This window comes from Condylostylus longicornis, unplaced genomic scaffold (assembly GCF_029603195.1).
Source record: "Condylostylus longicornis isolate FDR11 unplaced genomic scaffold, ASM2960319v2 ptg000003l, whole genome shotgun sequence".
Classification (NCBI taxonomy): domain Eukaryota; kingdom Metazoa; phylum Arthropoda; class Insecta; order Diptera; family Dolichopodidae; genus Condylostylus; species Condylostylus longicornis.
The window spans coordinates 370558-386459 of record NW_026577972.1 but is presented as its reverse complement, the minus strand read 5'-3'; the positions used below and the strand labels follow the sequence as shown (position 1 = coordinate 386459).

Genomic DNA, 15902 nt, shown 5'->3' with positions numbered 1-15902 from the left:
ATGCAATGTAGAAAGTGAATGAAACGCTGATTTATGAACATGCAAATTTATTTATAAATATACACACATTTAAGACTATTTTTGGAAAATGCATCTTTCAGTTGAAATATACCAGTCAATTGAATAACATACTTTTTTAATGCAAACAGAGAAAACAGAAAAATAACTAATCCAAATGGTAAATTCTTTAGAAATTAGAAATTAAAACAATGACCTGTGAAAATCAAATCTCTTGTTTGAACATGTATACAATTTTTACCCGACTAAAATTTTTTTTCTGATTTTAATAACAAATTTCGGTCAAGGTTGAGTTTTTTTCTTTTCTTAATTTTCATGCACTTTTCTAAAAAAATTTTGGAAAAAGGGCTTATTAGTTTCACTCTGTCTGCCCGTGCGCCTTGGAACTGTTTACAAAACTTTGTGAAACATTATTCATCCTAAATGTATGCAATTTTTGAAATATATTCCTATATGAAAGTAATTTTAATAATGGAGTACATAGCTTTTAAAAGCAATGTTTTCACTTGTTGAAGGGAAAAGTGCTACATTACAAACTACTGGTTTGACCCAACTTCATTTTTTTTTCATTACAGGCTGGTTCGAAACTAATGTTGAAACTCTCGGGAATGATTGCTTTGAGTTTTATAAGAAAAATTTTGTTTAAATGAAGGCGGGAGGGGATTGGAACATCTTGTGTGAGGGCATTGTTCTTGTATGAGTTAAAAAGAACCAGATTGCAAATATTCTGTCCGCTAAATGCCAATAATGTCAAGTTTAGCATTACCAAAATTGCAACAAAATATAGAATTAATTTTAGTTTTAATATTAAAATTAAAAGTATGTATTTGTAAATTAAAATAATTAAATTGAATTGAAACAAAATTTTAACTAAATATTTGAAATTCCGGTTGGAAGTACTATAATATTTGTTTTTTTTTTTATTTGCATAACTTTATAAACATACATGATTATTCTTTCAACCATAATGAATACCCAATTTTCATTGCATTCCAGAAATTATGAAGAGCGGAATAAATAAAAAAAAATGAAAGGAAAATAAATTGACATTTTGTTTGTTTGTAGTATTTAATAATATTTTTATTGGAATTTATTTTTTTTTGGGCATTTATTATAGTTGATACATTTGTTAAATTAGAATACATATACATACATATATATATATTTCATATTGGCAATTAATTGTTAATTGGGTAATGAAAACTTGTTTACAATGTCAAAGCATATGCCAATTTTTGTTTTCTTTCCCTGCCTCTCTCTTTTTATTTGTAAAAAACTATAAACCAAAATTACTATTTTTTCTTTTTTGTGTTTTTTTATTCCAGGCAGAAAGGCAACAAAGACAAGATCACGTTGGCAGTGCTATTGTTATCCGAACATCACAAATTCCTTGAATTCATCAGGAAGATTTGCCTAAACCCGGCTATTTTATAAAATAAAATAAAATTTGTTAAAATCCTTAAGTTAAATCAGTCTTATATAATTGCTTTAATAAATAAATTAAAGTTGCTATAAATTATAAGGTACTTTATCGCAAATTTATGAGAACAATGACATATGTCAAAATGCAGAGTCGCAAATTCGCTTTTATAACTATTATTCTTTAATATGTAAAGCTTTTCTGTTACAAAATAATAAAGAAAATTTGTTCACACTTGTAGAATAGTTCCCTACCAATGTTTTTTTTTTTAGCCTTCGATAGTAATTTACCCTCGGCTATAAAGAGTTTAAATTCTGTAAATCGAAGTTGTATTTTTGCGTTATTCACATATTTTTCTAGTATGAAGCAATATTTTTATTAAAGGGAAATTTTAGATTATATATATATGTACATATATGTGAAAAAGTAATTTTGCAATCGACGCTAACCATGTTTAATTAAAATTTTATTATAACTATTCTTAATTTTTTCAATTTTTAAATTTTTAAATAAATTTAATAACGTATTATTTGTTATAAATTACTAAGAGTACGTAGTGTTAATGTACTTTTAAATAAAACAAAAATTATTTTAATATACTTAAACAGAATACTTGAACATAAATTATTTTGGTACAGAGTGTACAACGTTATTAAATGGTTTTTTTTTTATTACAGCTGTAATGTTCTTTTATCACACTTTAAACTACAACAGACTATAATATGTCAATTATAATCCATCAGTCTATGTGGTTAGATGAAGCAATGAATACGCTCAGTCAATACTACTTATATATCAACATTTATTAGCAGAAAATTAAGTGAGAATCAAAAGGTATGTAAATAATAAGTCACTTTTTGTTTAAATTTTAAAATTTTTACCATTTGATTTGATCTTTAAAACTTACAATGTGTCTAAGGTATAAACATTTTTAGCTTTTATCGTCACGGAATACCAAAATCTGAAAAATATATAATTAATGTAAATATTCTTAATAAAGTCCTTATCATACAACCCTTCCATCATATTTATATTTCATAATCACATTTAGCTATGCGTCTATCTGACACAAAAACAGATTTATATATGTATATATTTAAGATTCCAAAAAGGTCGAAAAAAAAAGTAGTCGAAATTAATTTTAAGTCTCTGTAATCACTAAAGCTTATCTTAAATCCGTTGAGTTTGTCACAAAAGTCTTACTTTATTCATGAGGGTTAATATGAACGGTACATAAAGTAGTGCCCTTAGTAATTAAACACACTGTCAATGTGTATGTAGATAAATGATTATGTATATTGTACGTAAATACTATTTTGCATTTTTCAAACTCAAATATGTTGAATTTTTTGTTACTTTGAGGTGAAGAAGAATAAAAGACAATGTAAGAATCAAATAAAAGATTTATTATATAATTTCAGCACGCTTATAGTTCAAAGCCCGTATTTATTTATTTATTTACGTTTTATATACTATATATATATATAAATAGGTGTACATATATATTATTATAGAGGGCGAGGTTGTGGGCAGATCTTCTCTTATTTCTTTTATAATTATTTTGTTGTTTTATTTTTTTTTCAAACACATAATACGAGTATATGTACACTCCAAAGAATACTAATGAGATGATTTTTTTCTTTTTTTTTTTGGTTGTGTGTTTTAACTTCATCATAATACTATTGACCTCATAAGATCAATAATATCTATAGATGTATAATGAATATGCAACGTATGAATGTATTTAATATGTGTACATACATATAAACAAATAATTATAATTGCATACGTTACTGTTGACAATCTAACTGAAAGCAACGTTTAAATACCTCCAAAATAAAATAATGGGTTATGGTCAGAGGCACTCCCATCCTCCTCCATTTCAATATTATTAAAGTTTTTTAAAAAATATCGTTTAGATGCGTATACCGCCTATTAAAAAAAAAAACCATAAATACTCTCTCAAGCCAATAACATTTAATTAAAAAACATTTATAGCAGCAGCATAATACTGTTATTATATAAGAAGAAAAAGTGATTGTCAGTGTCAAGCAAAAATACATTTTTGTTGTTGTTATTGTGTTTTTTCTATTTTTTCTTTTGAATATTTCAAATGCCAATCATTCATTTTTTTTACCATAAAAACGCATTAGTTTATACTTTTATGTATGTATGTGTCAGTAAATATGTATTTTTTTGTTTGAATAGAAATAAAATAATTGAATGATCTTTAATTCCGGATCTTTAAAACTACATGTAAAACTATTAATCAATGAAAGCTGTTATATGCGATTTGATTATGTACAGACGCATTGAATGAAATATTACAAATATACACGCCACACATACAGATTGAAATGTGCACTTATTGTTTTCTTCTTTTTATTTTCAGTTTTCTATGTTAGTAATAATATTTTGTTTTGATACCCTATACACCTCCTAAAAAAAATGAAGGGCATATTTATTTTAGCATAGAGTCTTTTTTATCCATTATAAACATGTTGATGTAAATGAGTTCGTTTACCGTTCGTCCGTTCACAAGATATCACAAAAGTGAATTAAGCAAACACCACCGAACTATCCGAACGAAATTGTTTCTTTTCTATTAAGGATGGATGCTAAGAGTTAAACCAATTTAAACAACGGGTTCGGAGGTAGTTGCGATACAACACAAAGAAATTATTTTTAATATATTTCAAAACTTAATAAAGATAATAGGTCTGTCTGGGATAAAACATGCAAAAACTTTAAAAAGAGAAACAATGACGAAATTTCTCTCAAAGAGAAAAAAAATTCTCACTTAAAAAAAATAAACCAGAGAGAAAACTTGAAAAAACTTTTAAATATTTTATAAATATGTGATAAACGTCAAATTTCAAAGTATTTGTCAAACATAAACAAATTTTTTTTGGTTATACCAAAAACCAAAAAATTTAATTTTGGATTATAAAAGTGTGAAACTTAGAAATAACCATTTATGTACCAATTTTGGTTATTTTATTTTTAATTGAAAAGCTTTAAAAAAAAAAGTTAATTTTGATGAAAATTTTTTTTCCAAAAATAAACCTTCTGACATAACCAAGAAAAATATATGTTTTGACAGCTGTAAAATTTGAAAAGTTTTTAAAACACTAAATTTTACTTTACAAAACTTGAAAAAACTTTAAACAATGAGAAAATGAGAATGTCATCATCTTCTCTCATTTTTGTTAAAAAAGTATCCCAGACAGTTCGCATGCAAAAACTTTCTTATCCCAGACAGACCTAATAATATGAAATTTTGCAAAAACAAAAAATGTTGACGTATTTACATATGAAATTTATTTACACTGAAATTTTCGAAGAGCTGCCATACAAAACCCTAAAAGCTAATTTTAAGGTATTTGCATACTGATAAAAAAATAACACAACTAGAATCATGAAATCCAATTGCAGTTAGTTAGATATACCCCGGAAATGGGTTAACAGATGCGGGCTGGCTGCCATATAAACCTAAAACCTAATATTAAATATTTCAAAAATTAATTTTATATTCTGATTATCAAGATGTAGGGTATATAATTTAGTCAGTTAAAATCGATCGAAACGTTTTTACTTCTATTTTTTTTTTAAGTAAAAGTTGGTAAAAGTTTCATATAAATTAACAATTAGATATGACCGTGTATAGCATTTTATTGTAACTAATCTTTTTTTTTTTCTATAAATATATAAAAAAGTAAAAGTATATTAAAATTATTTTCTATATAGATATAATTTATATGTACATGGGCATAATATTTCTATGGATAATAAATCAAAAATAAGTTATGAACGAAAAAAATTATTTTCTGGAGGCATATAGAAATACAAAATAAAATAGAACATAATTAATAAAAAATTATTACAAATGTAAAATATTAATAAAATGATCAGAAAAATAAAAAAAGTGATCCCAACCCATAAAAATAATTTGCGATTTTCATATTTAGTGCATTTAAAAATTACGATCAGAATATCAGCAATTACAATCTATAAGCTGAATTGATTATTATACTTTAATTTCCATACTTTCAGTAAAATATTAACAATACTAAGGAGTATTGGTAACTTTTATTTAAATATTTTTTGTAGATTTTTGAACATTTGAACTTGCTTGACAGCGAATCCCTGCGTGATAAGATTAATTAAACGACATTCAGAAAAATATTTTTAATAAAATATTTACGTACAATGAATCCTTTGAAAGAGAGTGTAATATACTTATTGAAAAACCTTCTAGAGTTAAAAAAATTCGATTAATTACAAATTTGACTTTACAATTATAATTTGAATATTAGGTTCAAGAGTTAATCAGAATAAAAGAAAATACCAATATAAAAAACAGAATCTTCAAAAAATTTCGCTTAGTAAAATATTTTCTATCGATAAGATGCATGTAAAGGTGAAATTATATTCACTATAGAGATTCAATTAAATTGTAAAGAAAAAAATCGATAATATTAATAAGATCTTTAATTATCTTTCTTATCTTTAATAATGATAAAAATTCCGAAAGTTCATTGTCAGCTGAAGAAATAATGCGTTTGAAATATTATCCGACAACTTCTTTTGAAGTTTTTCAAAATGCAAGATATTGATGACTGACTGTCATATAAAACACAACGTTATTTTAATGCGTTAATGCAAGAGCAAGCTTTCATAAATTTATATAATTTAGTTTTACTGATTTTATCTTGAATTTGTCTTTTTAAATGCTTTATTTTGGTTTTTAACTTTATTTGTTGTTTTTTGAGAAAAAGAACGAAGAGTACGAAATAAAAAAGTTATGAATAATAAATATTTTTTTTTAATAATAAAAAAAGACCTTTTTAGGTATTTCTCTTAAAAATTTTGGGAATATTTAAGTGCATATTTAAAAGCATATTTTAATTTTAATTAAAATATGCTGTTAATTAATTCCAATCTATGGTAATAATAATATAAACTAAGTTTCATTATCTAGATCAAAACTATTGATTGGGGTTTAAATTAATGTCGCTTTTGATATTAAAAATCAAAAATTAATCAGGATTCAAAAAAGATATATGTACAATGTAAATAATATTAGAATTCTAATTTTGTCCTTTTAAATTTCCAAAAAAAAAATAACATCATTTTTAATTTTTGCGTCGTAATTTTTAATGCAAGACTAACGGCAAAAATAACTTGCATATATTCCATTTTATTCACACGCAATTATCTATTGTATTTTTATACCCTGCTCCTCGGTGAAGGGTATATTAACTTTAGTATGGAGTTTGTAACTACTTGAAGCAGTCGTCTCCGGTATAGACATTATAGATAAGATTTAGACATGTTCGTCCGTCTGTCCGATCGCACGATAACTTAAAAATGAATAATGCACCCACACCAAACTTTCAAAAGTTGTTTCTTCTGTACTGCAATTGTAATTGGAACAATTCGGACAACGGGTTCGGATAGCTGCTATACAGCTCAAAGAGGTTTTTAAAAATTTCAAAAACTAATAGACATATTCATTTTAAATTTTTCAAACGTGTGTCCAATTATATCTTACATATTATGTTCTAAAGGTTTAAAGGAAAGGCTGTACTAATTCGGGTAGCTTCTATGGAGCCTCAAAAGCTCATTTGAAATATTCAAAACAATAATAAAGTTAGGTTCATGAAACTTTATTATTCTGACAGATGTGTGTCCTATAATAGGTCAGACATATTATCCATGAAATTTCTATAGATTTGTTTGACAGGTTCGAGTAATTGGTATACAACAATGAAAGTTAATTCCAGATATTGCAAAAACAAATTTCTAAACCCAGAATGCCAAGATGCAGGTTATAATTCGGTTAGTTTACACCGGCTGAAACGTTTTTACTTGTTCTTATTAAATTTATACGTCAAAAATATGCAATATAAGTGAGTACAGAATGTTTGAAATTGTCCATGTTCTTTAGTTCATGTACATATATAATGTTGTGTGTATTATATAAAATTATTACTAATTTAAAAAAATAAATATAGCATAATTACCCACCCAAAAAATTATAAGTATCTGTATTAATAAAACTTCTTTTTTAAATGTATTGTAATTACTAGATGTGAATGCTTACGAAAAATATATTTTCTGTGCAATATAAAAACATATTTATATATGTATGAATGTGTATATTTAATTTTTGTTTAGTTGCAACATGCCCATGTAGAGGAGAGTTTGGGTGAATAAATAAACCGGTTTAATTTTACACAAATTTAATTATAAAATTTCAATATAAACATTTTTTTTTTTATTTTTCTGGTTTACCTTGCTTTTCTTGTGCAAGACAGTTATAAGATACAGTTAAATTGTATACCTTTTACATTGTCTTTTCGTTATATGTACTGCAAAATATTTAAAATAAAAACAAAAAAAAAAAACACAACAAAAAAATCAAAGAATACTTCCTTATATTTTTTAATTTGTTTTTTTTTTTTTGTTATGTGTGATTTAATTAACAGATTTTTTTTATCAGAATTTTACAATAAATACGAATTTCAGTTGAATCAGGGAAAAAAAAAGAGGAATCTCAAGGAACTGATTATGGGCAATAAAGAGAAAACCTTAGTCAACAATAAGCATAAAATTTTGAGATTTTAACGAAACGAGATGTTCCGCCGATATTTTAACGATAATCGATAAAAATGACAATTGTAATCATAGACCATAAAAATATGTAATCGCTGAGAAAAAACTAAAATCAAAGTTTACTATTTTAAACTCATCAAGTGCAAATCGAAATGCAATCGTAGAGAAAAGATTGCAAAAAAGTAATCGTTAAATTAAGCGCTATTTTAACGAAATATTCCATAATTTTTATGAGTACTTGTTTATAAATATTGTAATCGATTACAAATTTTATGTATATTAAATATATGAAAATGTCAGATTTATTTATAATTACTATACTGCCAAAGCAATAGTTTAGACGGTAATATGTAACCGCTTAATTATGTGTTTTGGTTCTTGAAGATGATGGCATCTAAATTATCTAAAATATAATTATTTAGTTCCATAAATATAATTGAAAGGTTCAGTTTTTAAATGGAACAAAAAGGTTAATATATAAAATTTTTAATTACTGTTTAGAACGTAACGTTTCCTGTATACGTAATACTCTGGGTATATATAGATATTTCAAATTTTTTAAATAAAATACTCCTAATAAATTGTAAGTAGCTTTTAAAAAAAATATAATTATCATTTCTTAAAAAAAGGTAATTCTTATAATGATTGTATAATAGAAATTCAAATATAGTTCTGAACAATTTTACCGTATATGTTTTTAAGCAACGAACAAAACCCTTATTGGTTTAAATATGTATATGAGTTATGTTTTATTTATTCCTTCATTCTTGGATGTCCGATGGAGCTAACATACACATTACGAATTAATATTGTAGAAATTTTTATTGAACATTAACTGTTAACAAAATTAAGTGATCTTGTAATGTAAAAAATTTTAAATGAGTTTAATATTAAGAAAACATTAACTGAATGGATTGATTTTGTAGTTTGATTTTTTTTTTTTGTTTGCAGTTTAAATAAATAATCAAAGAAAACCAATTTATTGCATTGAATCTATGCGTATATAAATATTTTTTAATATTATTTTTAGGTACTTTAAAATACGAGTATAACATTAAATTTTTGATCTATGTATATATATCAGTATAACTGTTTCTTTTTAACTTACCTATACTTCATTATTGCAAAATTAAAATTTTTGAATTTTTTTTTGATTGCAAATTTTCGTTAAAATGTTGTTGATTTTGTAGTTGTTTCTTTCTATATGTGTGTATGTATATGGGTAGTAGATGATGTTTTACTGCAGTCTTTTATTTTTGGAATCCAAGGATTTTTTTTTTTTTTTTTTGGAACTCAAGTTTGGAAGACAAAAACGTTATTTTTCTGCAGGTTTTCTGGTTTTCTTTCCATATACGTCCTTTTTCTTTTTGTTTAAGTGTATTACAGTAAAAATAAGGAAACTGTTATATTTAAAAAAAATTTATTTTATAATTTTTTTTTTTTAATTCAAATTGCACAATTGTTAAACCTTATTTTTTTTTTTCTAACAAAAAAAAATTTTTTTTATATATACATATTGTATTTTTTTTTTTGTTAAACACTAGTTTTTTTTTATTTTCGTATTTTTTTTAGTATAAATATTTCTTTTTTTTTTAATATTATTGCATTTTTTGATTTTTTTTTAAAATAACGTTTTTTGTTTTTTTGTTTTCTTAAATTTTCGTTATTTTCATATAAAAATATATAAATTGCCGTATGGTAAACTTATGACCGTCTCCGTTTAATAAATAAATTAAAAATGCACAAAAAAAAAAAACAACAAAAAAGGAGCTGAAAAAAAGAAGAAAAAAATGAATAAATAAACAGCAGGTTAACACTATTTTATACCCCAGGCCACACAATTTACAGAAAAATAAACCAAACTGAAAAAAAAAAAAATTTTTTTTTTTAAAATCCGCGAAAAAATTTACTATAACAAATTCTTCCTTTCACTTCAAAACACAAAATGATAATAAAATTGAAAGTGGGGCTTTAAGTATAAAGCGCCCCTCTCTTCTTCTTCTTCATATAAGACAAAAAATTTTCAAAAAAGATACCTAAAATATATTTTTTTTTTTTATTTTCGCTTATTGTTATTACTTCTTTAAAAAAAAAAAATACAAGAAGAAAAAAGCAGAAACAGAAAATTGTTTGTTGCAATGATCGTTGGTTTTTTCGATCGTAGTAGCTAAATATATTGCATCCAGTAAAATAGGAATACATAAAATGGGTATTGTGATAGCATCAAATTTCAATATGTTAAATAAAAAATTTGACGATGATATAAAAAAAGGAGATTACATAAGATATGCAAACAGGTTTTATATCACCACAGGCATTTATTTATTTAGCCAGAAATTAATATGAAGAAAATGGAAATACGATGTACCGTTTATTTACCATATACCTAAATAAAACAAATTTAACTTATTCTTCAAATTTGTATTTAGTGTTTTAGAATTAGATTAAGTTTTATTTATATTATTAAATTTTAAATCAATTAAAAATTGAAATTTACCTGTTATTGGAGCCCTTGAAATCTAGACATATTTGAAATCTTGATTTTTTTCCGCTATCTCTTATACCCTAGATAGCAAATAATTGGCACGTTTCGAATTTTTTATGGCACACGGTGTGATTGAACATTTTCATATTTTTATTTTATTTATTCAACAATTTTTTAGTTTGTTTATCACTTGCATTTGTTTTAATAAAAGCCTGAATTTTTTACAATAATTCAAGTGTTGGTGTTGTAAATACAGTTTATTTCAAGCTTCGTACAAAATTCAATTGTTTTTTTTTTTTTTTTATACCCTACGCTTTCGTGAAGGGTATATTCACTTTGGTATGGAGTTTGTATCAACTTAAAGGAGTGATCTCCGGTATGGACATGTATATATGTATATTCATAAAGCGTAAAATTCTGCGTTGATTTAGATATGTCCGTCCGTCCGTCCGTCCGATCGTTCGATTGCACGATAACTCAAAAACGAATAAGGTATTTGACACCAAACTTGCTCACAAGTTGTTGCTCTTGTGCCAACGACGGCTGCTATTGTAATTGGACCAATTCGGTCATCTGGTTCAGGTAGCTGGCATACAACTCTGAAAGTTAACTTTAAATATTTGAAAAAATAATAAAGCTAGATGCATGACACTCTGCAATCGTTTGTCCAATTTCAGATCAGATATAACTCTGAAATTTTGGTCGAATGGCTTGACAAGTTCGGATAACTACCATAGAGCTCCAAAAGCTAATTTAAAATATTTAAAAAAATAATAGAGTTAGATTCATGAAATTTGGCAGTCGTGTGTCTAATTATGTGTCACATATATCCTTGAAGTTTTGGTGAAAAGACTTGACAGGTTCAGGTAGCTGCCATACAACTCCAAAAGAAAATTTTAAATATTCTAAATATTAAGAAAAATATTAAGGCTAGATTCATGAAACTTGGCACTTTTGTGTCCATTTATAGGTCAGACATAATATTCGGGAAGTTCCTAATCAGTGGTTTAACATCAGTGGTTCGATTAATTGCTATTTTAACAATTAAATCTAATTTTAGATATTTCAAAAATAACTTTATAAACTCAGATTGTGAAAGTGCGGGGAATTATTCTGTCGGTTTTAATTATTTATTACTTACATTTTGTAATATTGAACTGATATAATTTTTTTTTATTAAAATTAAAATTATTTGATACTTACATACATGTAAGTATGCACATTATATAGCTAATTTTTTGAAATTGTTATACAAAGTTATATTTCAGTTTCATTCCTTTATAAAAATTTCTCGGCACGCTTGCATAGCAAAATACATAATTTTTAAAAATCTGGCCCTCATGTCTCCCAAGTCATGCCATCCAGGTCTTATACCATACCAGGCTTGGAAAAAAACAACCCGGTTGAAAAAAAATAAAAGAAGTGAAATTTTACCTTTTTTCTAAAGTTCGACTGCTTGGTATTTCGAAAATACATTAAATACAAAGTCAAATAATATGTTGCTTTCAAGCCCTGAACTAGTCCTTTCAAAAATTGTTTATTTGAAGCTTCTATCTTTTTCGGAAACGAAGCTATAAGCAAAAAATCTTGGATAAATAGAAAGTTCATGAAAATTCATTAAAATCCCTGTATCTCGAAAACTCGTGAGATTTCGCACCTGGTCCGGAACAAAAGTTTTACCCATTTTCGTTATTGTATACCTTTCTGAATCACCCTGTATAATTATAAATTATGTATAAGCTTTTCGTCTAATAATGTTCTTTTGGCGAGAAAAACTGTACATTTATTTATATAACTCAAAATTAATTAGCAAAATTATATTTAATTAACTTTGTACATTTAGATTTTAGTAACAATAAAAATAAATTGAAACAAGAAATTGTATTTTCTGAAACATGTAGTTTAATATACAAAGCTACAAATTTAAAAATTATAATTCAAGAAAGTATATTTATTAATTTTTTTTAAACGAATTTTGAAAAACGAACAGTATGAAAAAGACCCATAGAATATGCTGTAAAATTAAAAACTTTTCCACTGCATTGGCATTCTATTCGCAATTATCTTAAAAAAATATATTCCAGTAAATAGATTAGGCGTCAAATTTTATATTAGGTGTCAAATAAATATTTTCAAGCATATACATGCTTATTAGTTCTATATATACAGAACTAATTAAAATAATTTAAAACTAATTAAATAGTTTTTTTTTGGGAAACAAATCAATTGAATGAAATTTTTCTGGAATATCAGTATTCAGAAACCAAAAATTTCGCTCGATTTCATATTTTTAATCATGTATATAGAGAAATTTGTAATTAATTTAATTTCTTGAAATTTAATATATAAATTAATTCTTTTTAGGTATACAAATTAAGAAATCATCCAATATTATATCTACTCTTTACAAGAGATGTGCCTCAAATAGAAAACACAATTGTGGTTACATATGCTGACGATATTGCAATTATGGCAGTAGCATCAAATATTGACGACGCCACAAGAAAGTTGCAGCAGGCAAGCAATAGTTTTGATGCTTGGACCAAGAAATGGAAAGTAAAAGTAAATGAAACTAAGTCTGCACAAGTAAATTTTACAAATAAAGTTCAATTGTGAACGTGCGGGGGGGCACGTGTTAATTTAAATGGGGTAAAAGATCTTTTAAACTGATTAATTTTTAAATTTTTAAAATGTTTAGAATTTTTAGCTCCGAAAGGAGGAAACTTATATAACACTTTCGCTGTATTATACAGTTATAATAAAAATTGATATATTAGAATTTTGTATATAATTCAGAAAATATGGCATAATGCGTTGTCGGTTATGTACTGATCACATCAAATTTGATATTTGCTGTATGACATTTTCTGAATTTTATTTTATTTATTTATTCTTTTTTCTGTTTTTTTTTTTTACTTCTTTTTCTTTGTAATTCAACATTTACCTGTGGTAACCTATTATTATACGGCTAAAATAATATTTATATCTTATATACATATGGGTACTCGTATAAATATGTGCAAAGTTCAAAACTAAACTCAAATTATAACATTTTCAAATTATTTTGCGCGAATGAGAAAAAACATTTTTAGCTTTTTGATTGTAATATTTTAAATGCAAGGAAAAAAACTACAACGAAAAATGGAATTTGGGGATTCTTTCTGCACAAAGATTAACTTAATATAGATTCAAGAATTTTAGAGTTTCATCAATTTTTTACCTTGATTTTTTTTGAGTTTAATATTTTTGGAATATTTTTTAGTACTGGTATAATCGTAAAGTAGTCGATGCAGTTTCGGTAACAATACGGTAACACTTTAAAGTTTGGTTTCCAAAAATGTCAAAAATGTGCATCGCATGCGTATCATATTGAATCAGCTGTGCAAGAGTTTTTTTTTTGAAGTTATATTGATGCAAAGTTTTTTAAATGGTACATGAGAAGTTAATAATTTATTACTTTAAATCAATAACTTATAAGGCAAATTATTTGTAGCACTTTTCCAAAAATTTTTTGAAAAAAGAGCTTATTAGTTTCACTCTGTCCGTCCGTGGACACTTTTTTTGTTTACAAAACTTCTACACCCTTGAAGATAGAAAGCTAAAATTTAATACGTATATAGATCTTTACTAGAAATTTATTTCCGTAGAACAAAATTTTTACCTATCTCCCCCCTCTAGAAGTTATACCCCCCCCCCCCCCCAAAAACCCTAAAACTGGCCTTTTTTAACTATTTGTTGCAATGAAACCATAAGCATTTCTGAAATTTTCCAAACGCAGAAATGCAGTGGCTTGCTTACTCTAGCGCGGTATACTATAGTTAAACTTTAGAAAAGCAAAATGGCCTTTCAAATTTACCGTTATCTAAAGTCGTTTTTTTCCAAATTTTTAATGTCGTTTTTCTTCTAGACCCCAGCCTGTAGAAGCTTGAAATTTTGGGGACTTTTAGACATTAAAAATTAGTTCATTTCGTTGGAAGAAAATTTTTTTCCATCTCCACCGCCTCTCAAGTTATCGCCTCTTGAAATTCGTAAAATTTGAATTTTTGACACCTTATATTTCCGAAACCGCAAGCTTTTTCAAATTTCTGTAAACGCAAAAAGCTAACGGTAAATTCCATGACATTAAAAAATATAATTATTTTTCTTAATTCACACAATTAAACCTTAAAATCTAGCATTATGTTAACCCCACTTTATATTAATTGTTGCTTTATTTCAAAGGCTGCATAAATCGTTCATCCTAAATATATGCAATCCTAGAAATAGTTCCGTATATGAATGAAAATAATTTTAACAGTATGGTTAGGTATACATAGATTGTTTTTAAAAGTAGTATTTTCTACAATACAAACCATTGGTTTGACTCAACTTTATTTTTTTACGGTTATATTGTTTGTTTAAATATAACGATCTTTGATTTTTTTTCTACATGGAGAAGTGATGCTATTAAACTACAACTCCAAAAAAGAATGGAAGTTTTTTTTATATTTTATTCCACGAATCACGTAATAAATTTCAAAAATATGTTTATATCAGTAAATATATTGGTATTTATAATGCCTAAATTTTTGAAAACTTAAATTTTAATTTTGTTTTGAGTTTTGATTTAAATTATTCTAAAAATGAGGGTATGACATAATCACAAGAATTATTTTATTTTTGACATAATCTTGTCAAAAATTACGACATTCCTGGAAAAAACAAATTGCATAATTTAAAAAATAAAGTCCAAAAAATATTTTATGTTCGATAATAGAAAAATATTTTACGTAAAAAGAGAGGAAGAAGAACAAACATGAATCGCGTTGTGATTGCATAATCCTTTTTAAATATATATAATCACTTAACATAAATAAATATATATTGAAGTTTTGGGATTGTATACGACATTGCATTTTTTGTATAATCAATCATTATTAATTTAGACTTATAGACCCAACACTGTTTATTACTTAGATTTTTCTTTATTCTCTCCAACACAGGTGTTTTTTATATACCAAAACGTACTAGACACATAAAGTTTTGTGTAACTATTTGTATATGAAACTTTATCTGTAAGTATGTAGTGGTATACCTTAGTTATGCCTGAAATTATGCAATGCGCATGAATATTCAAAAGAAAATAAAATACAAGTTTTTTTAAACAAAATAGCAAAACTTTTTCTTTCTTGTTTCCTTGTATACTTCATATTATTTTTGTAACGTAAACAAATTTGTAAAAGTTTATGATATAAAAATGTAAATTTCAGTAGAAGTTGACATTACAAACTTCATTTTCATATAAAACCTTTGTTTTTAAAAGTATAACTGAATTTATATACAATATTATTGAATAAATATAATTGACATTATAGATTTTCA

General features: G+C 25.4%; 1 protein-coding gene across 2 annotated transcripts in view; it reads right to left on the bottom strand.

The window, feature by feature from the left end:
* LOC129606610 (putative uncharacterized protein DDB_G0287457) overlaps positions 1 to 9996 on the bottom strand; it is a 32748-nt gene extending 22752 nt beyond the window's left edge. The window contains exons 1-2 of one of the 2 annotated variants that reach the window (XM_055517016.1): positions 9884 to 9996; positions 9165 to 9826 (exon numbers count right to left, since the gene is read on the bottom strand). In XM_055517016.1, coding sequence (XP_055372991.1) covers positions 9165 to 9175 — 11 coding nt within the window. In that variant the 5' untranslated portion in view covers positions 9176 to 9826; positions 9884 to 9996. Of the gene's footprint in view, positions 1 to 9164 lie in introns of both variants that reach the window. The other variant, XM_055517025.1, reaches the window with a different exon arrangement.
* Between the last annotated feature and the right edge of the window lie 5906 nt (positions 9997 to 15902).